The sequence below is a fragment of the Rhynchophorus ferrugineus genome, unplaced genomic scaffold, assembly GCF_030347505.1.
Source record: "Rhynchophorus ferrugineus isolate W39M unplaced genomic scaffold, kcgeb_rfMv2 rfM2, whole genome shotgun sequence".
In the NCBI taxonomy this organism is placed as follows: domain Eukaryota; kingdom Metazoa; phylum Arthropoda; class Insecta; order Coleoptera; family Curculionidae; genus Rhynchophorus; species Rhynchophorus ferrugineus.
In genome coordinates this window covers 81,163,073-81,176,369 of record NW_027472581.1, presented here as the reverse complement: position 1 = coordinate 81,176,369, position 13,297 = coordinate 81,163,073, and the positions used below count along the sequence as shown (strand labels likewise).

The 13,297-nt window shown below is 34.8% G+C and overlaps 2 protein-coding genes across 10 annotated transcripts in view; one reads left to right on the top strand and one right to left on the bottom strand.

The window, feature by feature from the left end:
• Nucleotides 1–261: 261 nt before the first annotated feature.
• On the bottom strand, nucleotides 262–5,956 carry LeuRS (Leucyl-tRNA synthetase). 2 transcript variants are annotated; one of them, XM_076396496.1, is made up of 18 exons: nucleotides 5,373–5,956; nucleotides 5,074–5,300; nucleotides 4,822–5,020; nucleotides 4,362–4,768; nucleotides 4,084–4,309; nucleotides 3,866–4,030; nucleotides 3,047–3,241; nucleotides 2,792–2,992; nucleotides 2,532–2,738; nucleotides 2,315–2,478; nucleotides 2,040–2,264; nucleotides 1,855–1,989; nucleotides 1,606–1,803; nucleotides 1,463–1,541; nucleotides 1,145–1,399; nucleotides 872–1,084; nucleotides 583–814; nucleotides 262–526 (listed from the first exon to the last, which is right to left on the bottom strand). In XM_076396496.1, exons 1-18 carry the CDS (start codon nucleotides 5,373–5,375, stop codon nucleotides 315–317), a joined length of 3,543 nt encoding a protein of 1,180 aa, XP_076252611.1. In that variant the 5' UTR covers nucleotides 5,376–5,956; the 3' UTR covers nucleotides 262–314. The 2 variants fall into 2 exon arrangements, with proteins under 2 accessions (XP_076252611.1, XP_076252610.1); XM_076396495.1 differs by having other exon boundaries at nucleotides 1,606–1,989.
• mei-P26 (E3 ubiquitin-protein ligase meiotic P26) overlaps nucleotides 5,698–13,297 on the top strand; it is a 17,352-nt gene continuing 9,752 nt past the window's right edge. For 2 of the 8 annotated variants that reach the window (XM_076396503.1, XM_076396500.1), the window contains exons 1-12: nucleotides 6,458–6,582; nucleotides 6,831–7,120; nucleotides 7,178–7,322; nucleotides 8,131–8,358; nucleotides 8,431–8,772; nucleotides 8,856–9,122; nucleotides 9,179–9,617; nucleotides 9,773–9,913; nucleotides 11,682–11,840; nucleotides 11,895–12,100; nucleotides 12,155–12,512; nucleotides 12,969–13,201. In XM_076396503.1, the coding sequence (XP_076252618.1) occupies nucleotides 6,948–7,120; nucleotides 7,178–7,322; nucleotides 8,131–8,358; nucleotides 8,431–8,772; nucleotides 8,856–9,122; nucleotides 9,179–9,617; nucleotides 9,773–9,913; nucleotides 11,682–11,840; nucleotides 11,895–12,100; nucleotides 12,155–12,512; nucleotides 12,969–13,201 (2,691 nt within the window). In that variant the 5' untranslated portion in view covers nucleotides 6,458–6,582; nucleotides 6,831–6,947. The other 6 variants (XR_013004504.1, XM_076396506.1, XM_076396501.1 and 3 more) reach the window with 5 other exon arrangements.

Here is a 13,297-nt window from a genome sequence, read left to right as displayed (position 1 = left end):
AAACCTATACCTCTATCTTCCACCGCAAACCTTCGTTAGAGTTTTGTATGTATCTAGATTTTCTATTGGACCGCATACTTCAATGTTACGTTGTTAACCCTGCCAATTCACCTACAAAACCAGCAAACCCTATCAAATGTATGCAATACGTATCTCACCATAACCGCAGCACAGACTCCAAGCTTTCTGAAAAATTGCTTTCACACGAATTATGATCACCCAACAAAATCATTACTTAGGGTTTTTTAAATAAATAAAAACTTGAGGTATGAAAAATTTATTGTGAAAATGTTAACAATAAATAGAAATAACTTTTACTTCTCGCGTAAGATGTAGGTTACTTGTTTTCCTAAACCTACGATTTTCTTATCGAGAACAACGTTGATTTCGGAGGTATCAAGGTCAACGTTAAACGTTGAGTTATGGGGTATTGCAGTTTTACCCTTAAGAGGTTCTTCGAACGATGGCAGAGTCACCAAACCTATAATAGGATCTTCAAAACGATATAAATCTACTAACTCGGGCTCTGCAAAATGGAATACAGTTAATCAAGGATACAGTCATACCAATAAAACTGCTTACTTTTTATTTGCCTGAAATGTTTGGCTAATTTCTCGACGACTTTTCTGTAAGTGTCTCCGTTATTGATTACTATGTACTTGGAAAACAATCCAGATCCTGGGATCGGATTAACAAATTCCAACTTTACACCAGGCTTGTTGGAAAAGACCACAAAGGGTGAGCCAGGACAACATTCCTTCATTTTCTCCGTAGCTTCGGGTTCATCTGTATATTTAATAATAACTTCATCCACCTAAAAAAAAAACAGAAATCAGATAATCATTGACAATGGAAAATCCTTAAACAATACATCTAAAGTGTTTGCCAGATATATGCTATTCTTCCTCAAAATTTCCGCCTCATCAAATTCCAGAGTCAGAGCGAGAGCTTTAAGTCCAAGCTGGTCGACCTTTTCCCTAGTAGCTTGTACGAATGGCATCACGCGCTTCATGTACTTTTTCAGTTCCTCCTTCTTGGAAAATTCGCTGGAAAGGGTTTTGTTATCCGGAAGATATCCATCCTTCTATAATTTTTCATATAAACCGTGCAAAACTAATATGAAGTTTTAAATTTATTTGCTCACCACAAAATGATCCTTCAACACTGTAAGTATACAACTCTGCCAAGGAGGGAATGATTTGGCTACCCAAACAGTCACTAAGTTCGGTTTTTCAACTGGAGGTGGGTTAGGATTTTGTTTAGTTTTAATGCCTTGCATATAGGTCTTGAGATGCACTCTAAAAGAGTGGGCAGTTTCCATCAGGTATTCTGATGCTTTTATGTTTATCTCATTTATATCACCCACTTTTGGCATTAAGGCTTTAACAATACTGGTTTTCTAAAAAAAATTGGAATAAATTACAATTTTATTAGTTTATAGTATTTAGTAATAGTTCCTTACTTTTCCAAGAAGCTCCCATACTTTTTCCGAAACATGCGGACAAATAGGTGATAACAAAAGGGCCTGAACTTCAATAAACCTAAATGAAGTAAAACTCAAGAAGTTTTAAATAAAATTATTCTGTAAAAAAACACAAATGTTACCTTAATATCAAATCAACATGCATCCCATCTAAAAGAGATAACTCCCTGTACTTATCCCTGGTGGCTTGGAGCTCAAAGAAACCAGTCCTTAGAGCCTCCTTGAATAACATTTTGTTATAAAACTCATCAGTTTCTTTAATTTTCATATTAATTTCGCTCTCAAACACTTCGTCATTGAAGGTCTTCTCTTTTGATGATCTATAATTATTAAAAATAGTAAACAATAACAATGAAACTGGTGAAGTATACCTAAGAGAATCTTTAGATTTTAAGATTTCTTTTACCCATTCGATAAAAGTGTACAGTCTTAGGATTCCGGCATCTGCTGCAGCTTCAACAAAATTTGCATCCTCGACAGAATCGCCAGCATCTGCGAGGCATAATCTGTAAGAAATATATCTTTCATATCATGTGGGAATGTATCAATCATTTACCTCATGCCATCTGCGCTGAATTTCTGAAGAGCCTCCCTCAGTGATAAGAAATTACCATCGCTCTTGCTCATTTTTGCAGAGTTTAATAGCAAATGTCCATTAGCTCGGATACCCTTGGGCCACTTAGATTCATCTTTTGGCCAAATTGCACAGTGGTTGTAAATAAAGTATGTTAAGTGGTTTTGGACTAAATCCTTTCCGGATGTGCGTACGTTAACGGGATACCTGAACGATAATATTATAACCAATACAATAAGAATGTAATCAATACTCACCAGTATTCAAATTCACGTTTCATACGATCCAAAGACTCCTTTTTGATGCCACAATTGCTTGGGTACTTGGCGTCCTTGAAAAAGACATAATCCCAAACTTCCGGCGTTAATTTTTCTGCTTTAATTCCCAATACGTTCGGTTTATCACCACGAAAAGAGTTTCCCTGTCAAAAAACATTAATCTCAAATAAATGCGTCATAAAAAACTAACACCAACCTGTAAAAGATGTGCAACTGTATAATAAGCATTGTATATTGTAGAATCTGAGAGAGACTCAATCAACCATTGAGGATCCCAGGGAAGTTTAGTACCTAAGCCATAGGTTCTTGAGCATGCATGCTCATGTAACCAATCCAGACAACCCAAAAAGTTCTTGCGTACTTCCTCATGATAAGTGTTTATCCCATCAAGAGCTTTATGTGCCTACATTAAGATTATAAATTATCATTGTTACAAACAAAATCGAATGTATTCACCTGCTTCTTCCAGTTTTCTTCCCCATAATCTAAATACCACTGGTCACATAAAGATACTACACACTCATCTCCAGATCTAGATATAACTGTTTTCTCTGGTTCATAATAGATAACACCCTGATTTGTGTCTAGTAAATTCTTCTGAAGTAGTTTTTTAACATCTTGTATTTTCTTGCCTTTATATTCACCCACCAGCATTATCTAAAATTAATTGATCATTATTGTACTTGGTCATAAATCATATGTTAGGCATACTCCATCATAAAAGCCTTTCAAGTACACCATTTCTTTAGCTTCAGCTAATTTATCCTTATCATTTTGACTCTGTATTTTCAATTTATCATACGCAGCAACAGCTGACAAGTTTCCAAAATCCGGCACTTCGATAATTGGCACAGGATAGAAGGGGAGTACCATCTCATCTTTGATTCCATACTTTTCTCTGAAAGCCTATAATATTCTCATAAGACAAAATAGTTGTTCTGAAAAATTGGTATATCTTAAAAAATCAACAAAATCATCTCTATGACAACAAATTCTTCTCTAAGGAAAATGACCTTGAAAAAGCGCATAGTAACTAATTTTCCAAGAGAACCATGAGAAACAAATGCAGCTCATTTCCGGCTGAATTGTTGAGTGAAATGGTTGGGTCCTGGACCAGGTAAGTTAACTTGTTTTAAATTTTTAATAATTAATTAGATATATTTATTAGTTTAATATCTAATACTCTAATAATATTATTGACATATACATTTTTCATTAAAGTATATATTAAATTTTTTTATTGCCTACCAATAATTTTTCAATTGAGATTTTATATTTTAATTTAATTTTAAAGGTTATATTAAATAAATATAAATATTTTAAAAGAAATATATGTTCCTTGGGACATATTATACAACAGTTATCAGCTACTTTTTAAGTAGTTAGTTTTTCAAGTTATTTTATAATTTATATTTTCGAGAAAAAATAATATGTAATTCTAAATTAATTGTATAATATACAAGTAATAACTAATATTTAAAAATTCCCAAAACTGAAATACTTTTCTCGCCAGTCAAATAGAATGGTTACCTGTTTCTTTTTTAAATCAACTAAAGCGGCATAATCATCCGGGGAATCCGAAGGTACGCTAGTAACCACACCAGTTCCTTTATTATCCTTGATGGTCAGCATTGGTAAAGAATAAATTTTCTCATAGTTTGTCATAGGTGCTTTTAAAGCACACCCAAGAATATCCTATGAAAAATTAATTAAAATTGTAACAATAACAAGCTAACCATTTTATTTACTTGACCCAAAAGTTCTACTAATACTTCGTAATGTCCTTCTTTATTTGTAAATGCTTGATAACACATGTTCTTTGCTGCCCTTGCAGTTGAAATAAATATTTCGCCTGATTTAGTTTCAAAGGCAACATATTTCATGTCAGGTCTTATCCAACAGTTAGTTTGCCCATACATCGTCTCAGGTCTTAAAGTGGCAGCAACCAAGTATATTGCTTTGCTCGATAACTTCCTAAAAATATATAATTTCCAATGTAATCCATTATCTAAGTTCTTTCACTAACCTAAGTTTCACTGGTAATGGTTCAAGGAGTTTCATTTTAACAAGAGTATACTCCTGGGGTCCCACACCCTCCCCTGATGATCTATCATGGTCCATACAAGGCTGCCCATCCTTAGCTGAGTAAACAGTGTATCTTTTTCCAAACTGTATTTTGTTTCTCTCTTTTAATCTTATGAATTGCCATCGAACAAATGAATCGTAAAAAGGATTAACATCAGTAGTGATAAAAGTTCTTCTCCAATCAACATGTAAGCCCAAAGAATTTAAGTCTTCTACAGCCAAAGGAGGGAAGTAATCAAGCCAATAATCTGAATTAGCAAATTTTTTTATTTCTTCATTTTTTATGCCTAAACTCTCCATTATTTGCCACTGGTATTTAGCTGTGCCTGCTTTAGCAGTTGCTTTACTCTACAACCATCAATAACATGAGCCAAAAAAGGTTACTGTTAAAATGTAATCACCTTCTTTCCTTTACTTTTATCTTTTGGTATTCCATCGTTATCCTCACCGACTTCAATTTCTTCATCAGTAGGAAACTCAGGAGGGTAACCATACAATTCCATTTCCCTTTTCAGTTTATCAGCACATGCTTTGATTGGCATTCCTGTGCAATGGAAACCAAAAGGAAATAATACTTTTTTCCCCTTTAGTCTATTATATCTATAAATATAATTATTTTAAAATTATTCAAAACTATACTGAATAGCATCTACCTGACAGCAAATTCACATTTTGATAAAGAAAATGTGTGTCCTAAATGTAGCTGACCATTCATATATGGATAAGGAAAAGTACATAGAAATTTTTCATCATCCGATTTTTTTGATGAGGTGGGTGCATCTTCTTCGAATATTTTTTCTTTCTTCCACCGTTCCTGAACCTCCAATTCTATTTTTTGAAGGTACTCAACTTTAAAGGTGCCTTTTCTTTCAATGCTTGCCTAAATCAACAAAAATTGCATCAGATTTTTAGTTTAAATATTGACTAGTACTATGAAACCTTTAATACTAACCATTGCTATATTCGATGATATAAAACGTTTTTAATGGTATAACGCAGCTAAATTAAATAAAATATATTGAGGTTCTAAAAAGTAAAATTGTAGATAGAACACGGAGTACAACCGGATTGTCAGGCGTTTCATAACCTAAAATATCGTAAAAAAATTTCTAGGTACGTATGTAATTCTACATATCTTTTCTTTTATTAACCCAACCTACTTTAAAATAATGTTATATTATATGTAACTGTATATATATGTAACTCTTTTGAACTACCTCAGATGTACTATTAGAACTACTCGGCAATTGCTCAGGAAACGGAAAGACGGTCATCTGTTCAAAAATATATTTAAAAAATTATAATTTGCTTAATTTTGTCAAGCCATAAATGAAGCTAGTTGCCCCTGTTAATATTGATAATACCTTACATATTTTATTCGGTAATTCCTAAATAATGTCAAGCTAATTTTGTTAGTTTTATGGCATATAACAAAATCACCATAGTAAACTAAGGAAAACAAATGAAAATCATCCCTTATTTTGTCCATTTTGTTGGTAGGCAGTTTATCGGTGATATTTTGTGTATTTTTTCTGAGTAAGTTTTTTTTTATAAAATTATATTGTAACTGCGCATTAAATAAATAATAATGCAGTTTTAAATGATTATGTTAATCCACGTATGGAAAATATATTGCGTTGCAGTAGTATAGAAAAATGTTCCCTGAATGACAACTGGTTAAGGCAGTTGTCATTGGCAATGTAACGTGTTTTCTAAACCGAAAATTAATAAAACTGATATTTCGATCACTAATAGAAATTGATCCAATATCGGCCCCCCAATTTCTCGACGTACGTAAAAATGTTCATTCTGCAGCGAGACGGATAGACAAGAACGCACACACAGGCAAAGCCGTATATTTTTCAAAAATAACACCTGCCAAGTGTCGAAATAAGGTCGAAAATTGCATAACGCTGTTTTCCGGGGCTGCAGATATTTCGACGTTCCCCCCCTTGTTTTGGAGTTTTTGCGTGGCATCAGCTCCATTAACGCTAATCTTATCGTGGCAATTTTACTTACAAAAGGCGTATCATGTGACCGGTTACAATCGCCATCTTGCTTGGAACTGGCTATGCGAAAAGTCTTCGATTCAATAACCATTTTGTCCTTGCGTTTTAGACGCAGACGCGCCATTTGCTAAACATTTTCTCGTCATGGCATTGGTAAGTTTTTCCTTCGTTTTCAGTCACTTAAAAACACTTTTGACCGGTGTTTTATAAACCGGCCATCTTTTTTTACCATCTAGTAAAAGGAACCAGTTAACAGTGATCCCCATAACCTTACAATTGTTAGTTATTTTTCGGCGGCTAAGTGCTGCTTGTTTATTCCGTCGTTGTTTTCTGTCGCTAGCAATTATTTAAACCGTCTCACAGGACTCTTAACCACTAAAACGATCCATATATTGTTTCAGATAAACGTTTATTCGCAAGAATAATATATTTTGGCCTATTTGGATCTTGCCTTTACTGGAATCAGTTAACGGGCTTCAAACAATACTGTGGCGAACAATAAACAAATAAATGCAACAATGGGTACAAACGTAAAGGAAGACTATATATCGGAAGATCAGTGCCTGACAGATGCCATGAAGCCTGAAGACTTTGCACTAACTGAAGGCACAATTGAGATAAATGGTAAAATTTGCAGAGAACAACTGGAAGATGCCCTCCTGGCCGATCCCGATAATTGTGGAATTTGTGGGTAAGTACAGTAATTTTTTGTAGTCTTAATATTAACTAATTATATGATTATCCTCAGGGAAACACTGGTTATGCCTCGTATACTCCACTGTTTGCATGTGTTCTGTGAGAGTTGCTTGGAGAAGAAACTGATGGATGAAGGTGGTGATGCGGGAAGCCCTAACACTACCATTGAGTGTCCAACTTGCAACTTTGGTACAAAGGTAAGACTCAAGGGTTTTTTTATTTCCGATATCTAGTACCATTGCATAACATGTAGTCTACAATAGTAAACAAGTCTACAAAGTAATGAATGATATGAAGATTTGCATAAACAAATACAAATATACAGAACTTAATTAATTCAACTTCAGTAACAATTATTATCTGTCTGATATCTTATAATATCTATGTCTCTTATCTTGTAAGTTTGTGGAGGATTTGTCATTTATAGTTATTTAGTTGTTGAAGTATGGCTTATTTCTGTAACTGATATGTTTAAATAACATTTAATTAGTCTATAATATACGCAATAGCTCAAAAACATTTACTTTCACTTAATCTTAATGTAAATTTTAAACTTAATGTAAAATATATTTTTAATGCCACTTTATATGATGAATAACTAATGTATGAATTACATTATCTCTTATCTTTAGTTTTAAATTTGCATGATTTATATGATATTAAATACTATCAATTTGTGGGTGTATTTTTAATGTGTTTTAAAGTGAACCATCATAAAGTAAATATTTTAATTTATTTCCAACACTTCCATAGTATTGTTTTTTGATTGCATATTTGTAGAAAGATTCCATGTTAAATCCCTAGTTCAAATACCAAAACTTGAATAAATGTTGTTTTCAATGACAAATCATTGACAAAACCGGCAACACAAAAATAGTAAAAATAATTGGTAACTTATCAGTTGGGTTTTTTACATAATTAGAAGGATTTGTGTAGTGCATAAATATTAACACCATTATTATTATTTCATGTTATTTGAAGTGTTCAATAATAAAAATTTTCTAGGTGGGCCTAAAGAAAATCGCTGCTTTACCGCTGGACGTGACTAAAACCAATGTATCTGATGTGTCTCACTCTATGAATCCTACATGCACTTCTTGTACTGCCAAGGAGATTGCCAAGTCGCGTTGCAACACCTGTCATAATCTACTATGCAACAATTGCGATTCTGCCCACCACTACATGAGATGCTTTGAGTCGCACAAAGTGGTGGCTTTGGAGGACATGAGAAAGGTATGTTGTTGCTATAAGAACCTCATTATTTGTTTTTAAAAGGGTTAATTTTAATTGTGCTAATTATTCTAGGATGGTATTAAAATTACTATCCATAAGCCATTAGAATGCGATTTGCATGCTGGTGAAAATATCATCTACAATTGTGCCTCATGTAACTGCTTGATATGTGGACAGTGCGCTAAAAACGAACATAAGGGCCACCCCACTGAGGGCGTATCTGATTCTGAAATACGAGTACGCCAGGATATGGAAAGTATTCTTGCCAAAAGTAAGGAAAGAGTTGAAAAATTGATGAAGTTGTCCAATGGATTGGATGGAAATATGGAAGAATTGGATCATCAACGGTCCGCAGCTAAAGACTTGATCAATGAAACATACCAAAGTTACAAGGCTGTCTTAGAAAAGTGTAAGGTTAGTGTAAATTATCAGGTTGCTTTTTGTTTATGTATATACAGTATTTGTTTATGTATATGTTGTTATTTTGATTATTTTAGGATGAAGCTCTAGAAGAGTTAAACAGACTATATCATGATAGGGAACTCAAGATAATGAAACAGTCAGACGAGCTAGGAAAGACAATCAGCAATTTCGAGGATGCTTGCAAGTACACATCCAAACTCCTTGAGACTGGTACAGTCTTGGAGATGATGTATTTACGTAAGGTGGTTGCTGCCAGGTTAATGGCTCTCAACACCAACTTGCCCATAAGTGAGAAGACTTTCACCATCGAGTTTAAGTCAGATTTTGCTAATTTTGAGAAGGTAATGTTTTGGTTATTGTATATTCCAAAAAAATATAGTCAGTTTATATATTTTAGGTTATGAAAGAACATTTTGGTACTTTCATCACCGAAAACATCTTGGTATCTCCTGTGCACAGTCCTGTGATCAAAATTATCGAACTGCCCGGGTTGAGTATCAACGATGTTATGCCAAAAGCATCGGCTCTCACCAATGGAACGTCTATCGGCCTGCCCACCACGATTCAATCCAATTTTGATAGCAATCTTTCTAATAGTTTGCAAACTTTCACTCAAATGGGGAGTCCCCCCTTGCCGCACGTTTCCTCTACGCCAAATCTTCAAGGCTATTCCAGTATTGCTGAGTTTAACCTAGCTCAACTCGCCACACTGGCAGAGACTTCTAATAGTGCAGCCACTTCACCGACGCCCCCATTCAATCTGGCCGATTTGTTAACCAACGACACAGCTTTCAAGAATTTGGCTTCTTTGGCCAAGTTGGGATTGAACGGTAATGGTAAGTAAATTAGTTGATATCTAACAAAGTTCTCTTAGTTTGTTAGTCTGTAGGAATGCTGAATAGGCTGTATTAATACCGTCAATGATCTGTTTTATTTGAAATGTTCCTGCGACAATATTTGTGTTCAATCTAGTTACATCGTTTTATTTTAGACTCTAATCCTGCCCTCTCCAACACCTCAGACATGTCTCCGGACATGAACGATCCCCTTACCCTCTCCCATAACGTTGTTAACCGTTTCCGACGCATATCCCCTTCAGTTTCGAACTTGATGATAGAGGACTTAATAAACGGTAAATGTTACGCCTTATATATTACATCCAAATTAGCAGTGGCCATATATCATCTAAATACGTCACAATGTTGCCGCATCAACTCTGAGTTTTAGTTTATCTTGGCTTTGACATATAACAAAGTTCTAGTCTAAATAAAATAATGAAACAAAAGTGTTATCAAATATAATTTATTTTAACATTATAGCACATTTAATGCATATATTATTGAATAATTTAAACTGCATTTACTGATACAACCTCAATGGTTTATATTAGAGTTGTTTTATTATATTCACATTGAATTATTTTCCTCATGAGGTAAGAGTTCTGGGCATGTTTTTTTATGTAGTGGGGTCCTCTGGATTACCATTTACCTTTTTACATTTAGCTCTTGCTTCCTTCAATGGTGTATTTCCTTGTCAAGTATTTCACATCACTGTATTTTTTTGATTCTTCTGTTACTACATGTGTACACCATTCTTGATAAAACTAATCACTGACTTCCCCCTAATGCATTTATCATATCTACAAAACGTTTTTCATTCTCTCCTCGCATTCTAATTTAATGCTCATGTATAATTCTAAACAATTATACACATATCTAAGCACATAAATTGTTCACACTCTACAATACAACCTTTTACAATATCTCAATTATACATTCACTTTTAGTTAATTCCACTCTGATCACCCTGTCTTGAAAGTTGTCAGCATTGAATCGTAATCCCACATTCAGAAAGTTTAATTCAAGTCAATAACGAAGCTGTTCATTTCCAATCTAACATTTGTTCACAATTTCAGCTTTTGTCAATTTTTTCCTTAATGTGTCTGATTGAGTTCATCCAAACCAAAGATGTTATTAACCATTCCAACTCAACAATTCTAAGAACAAAAATTGTATTATTTTGAAAGCAATGTCTGGAAGTTCCATTAGAGCTCTTCAGTGGTTATCTTTACACCATTTAAATCCTATGTTAACGGTGTACGAAGGGGATGTTCTACATTCCTCAAACACCATATATTATAGATCTGAGCTATCTCTGGATATTTTCCAGATATTTTCTTCTGAAATAATGAATTAAATTATATATGTTTTGATACATTTCATATATTTGATCTGTAATAGAGCTAACATCAAGCTGATCTATATTCGTCAACCGCTTCGTGTGAGAACCGTTAAAAAACTATTGCAACAGTTTTGTATTTAACAGTAAAAATATTTACCTCTCTAACCAATTTTATTGACAAGAGGGGGCCTCCATTATCTCATTCCTGTCTGATGTAACTGATTATAGACGCAATTTGTTCCGTCTGACTTCGGCATTTTCAGTCAGAGTAATAATAAACAACGATTTGAAATTTATCAAAATAACCAAAGCGTTAAAACAACGTCTGTCGGTTTATTATAACATGTAGTCCTTATAACTAATTTTTTAAAGAATTTTGCGGACATTTGACAACCGAACGACTTTTATACTGTCATTCGTTTACTTGTTTGAACATATCACATAACATTGTATCTCTTTTTAACTGGAATAAAATGAGAAGGAAAATATTTTCTGATTCTAAAACGAATTTACAAATTGCGACAGGCATTACATTAAACATGTCGATGACGTATGTTCGCTTCTTCTTTGGGTAGGCTATGGAGATCAGACCTTGGTTGATCGTTTATTTGACCTACAGCGAACCACCACGTTTTTGTTTGATAGTGAAATCGTACCATTACTTCTTATGCCAACTTTTGTTTATGAGGTATAGTTACAAATTCCTTTTGTTATTTTAGATGCAAATCCGTCACTTCCTACCAACGGTTCCAATATGCTAGTACGTTCCACATCCACGGCCTCTTTGAACTTGTCTAATAATCTAATGAATGGTTTTGGTGGGGTATCTACGTCGACTTCACCGTTATTGTCGACCCCGGAAGATATTATTCCGAATGGTAACGACTATCTTTGGTAGTATTGGCCGGATTATTTATCATTTTCTGTTCCAGACCCCACCCTACCCAATATCTTACCGGCGCCCACCGCCAATCCAAACCCAGTGCCAAATCGCACTAACAAGGTTAGTCCGATGCAAATCAGGTGTAAATTTGGACAACTGGGACCTAGCAAGGGTCAATTCAATTCGCCGCACGGATTCTGCCTTGGCCTGGATGAAGATATCATCGTAGCGGACACCAACAATCATCGCATTCAGGTAAGCTACGCCGCTATAAGTTAATGCTCGAGTTAATTGGGTGTGTGTTTGAAGGTTTTTGAGAAGACTGGTTCATTCAAGTTCCAATTTGGCATCCCGGGTAAGGATGAAGGTCAATTGTGGTACCCGCGCAAGGTGGCCGTAATGCGTACTACTGGCAAGTATGTGGTGTGCGACAGAGGCAACGAACGGTCTCGTATGCAGATATTCACAAAAAATGGTCACTTCTTGAAGAAAATTGCTATAAGGTATATTGATATTGTGGCTGGATTGGCTGTCACAGGGGATGGGGACATTGTTGCTGTAGACAGTGTGAGCCCGACAGTTTTTATTATCCATGAGAACGGCGATCTTTGGCGGTGGTTTGATTGCAGCGACTACATGAGGGAACCATCTGATATTGCCATTCATGGTAAGTCAAGTCAAAATTAATCATTTTTCTGTTTATTCAACTTGGCTGATGATGGGGTGATATTTAAATTAGTGGTCAGTGGATAAAGTCCAGGGGTGTTATGGATATGAAATTATGTGACTAGTGGACCCAGAATTTTGGATGGAGGGATTTTGAGTTTGAAATTTTATCAATCTCATATATGATTGTACTTTTATTTTAGACTTAGAATATTAACATAGTTTTATTAAATTAAAATATTAATAAGCAAACCAAAACAATGAACTAAAATATAATCTTCAGTAGAAGAACATTTAGAGATAAAAAGCTTCTTCTGTTTTATTTTGATGTGGGATGTAAATAAATTTCCATTTGAAAATTATGACATTCGATTGCAGAGATCCATGACATCCCCGATAGTCCTGTTATATTTAAATTATTTTAATTTAACGTTATATGAAATTATGTTTTTGACAGGCAAGGAATTCTATGTTTGCGACTTTAAAGGCCACAATGTGGTAGTATTCAACGAAGATGGTCAGTTCTTGCGTCGCATCGGATGCGAAAGCCTGACAAACTTCCCTAACGGCATCGACATTTCCGATGCGGGCGACGTGCTGATCGGTGACTCCCATGGCAACCGGTTCCACGTGGCCGTGTTCGCCAGGGATGGTTCTTTGATATCCGAGTTTGAATGCCCCTACGTAAAGGTACAGTTATAGTTTTTGCGCTTTTCGATTCTTTGACAAGAATCTAGTTCTGGAGAATCCCTGCATGCGCACAAGCGTTTGAGTTTGCAACATTGC

Bases quoted from the DNA above. Each gene is read 5' to 3' on its own strand.
- LeuRS (XM_076396495.1), bottom strand. The intron at 3,242-3,865 runs GTAACCATTCTA...AGAATATTATAG, and splicing joins TTGATTTAAAAAAGAAACAG to GCTTTCAGAGAAAAGTATGG. The intron at 2,479-2,531 runs GTTGGTGTTAGT...GTTTTTTGACAG, and splicing joins CAGTTGCACATCTTTTACAG to GGAAACTCTTTTCGTGGTGA.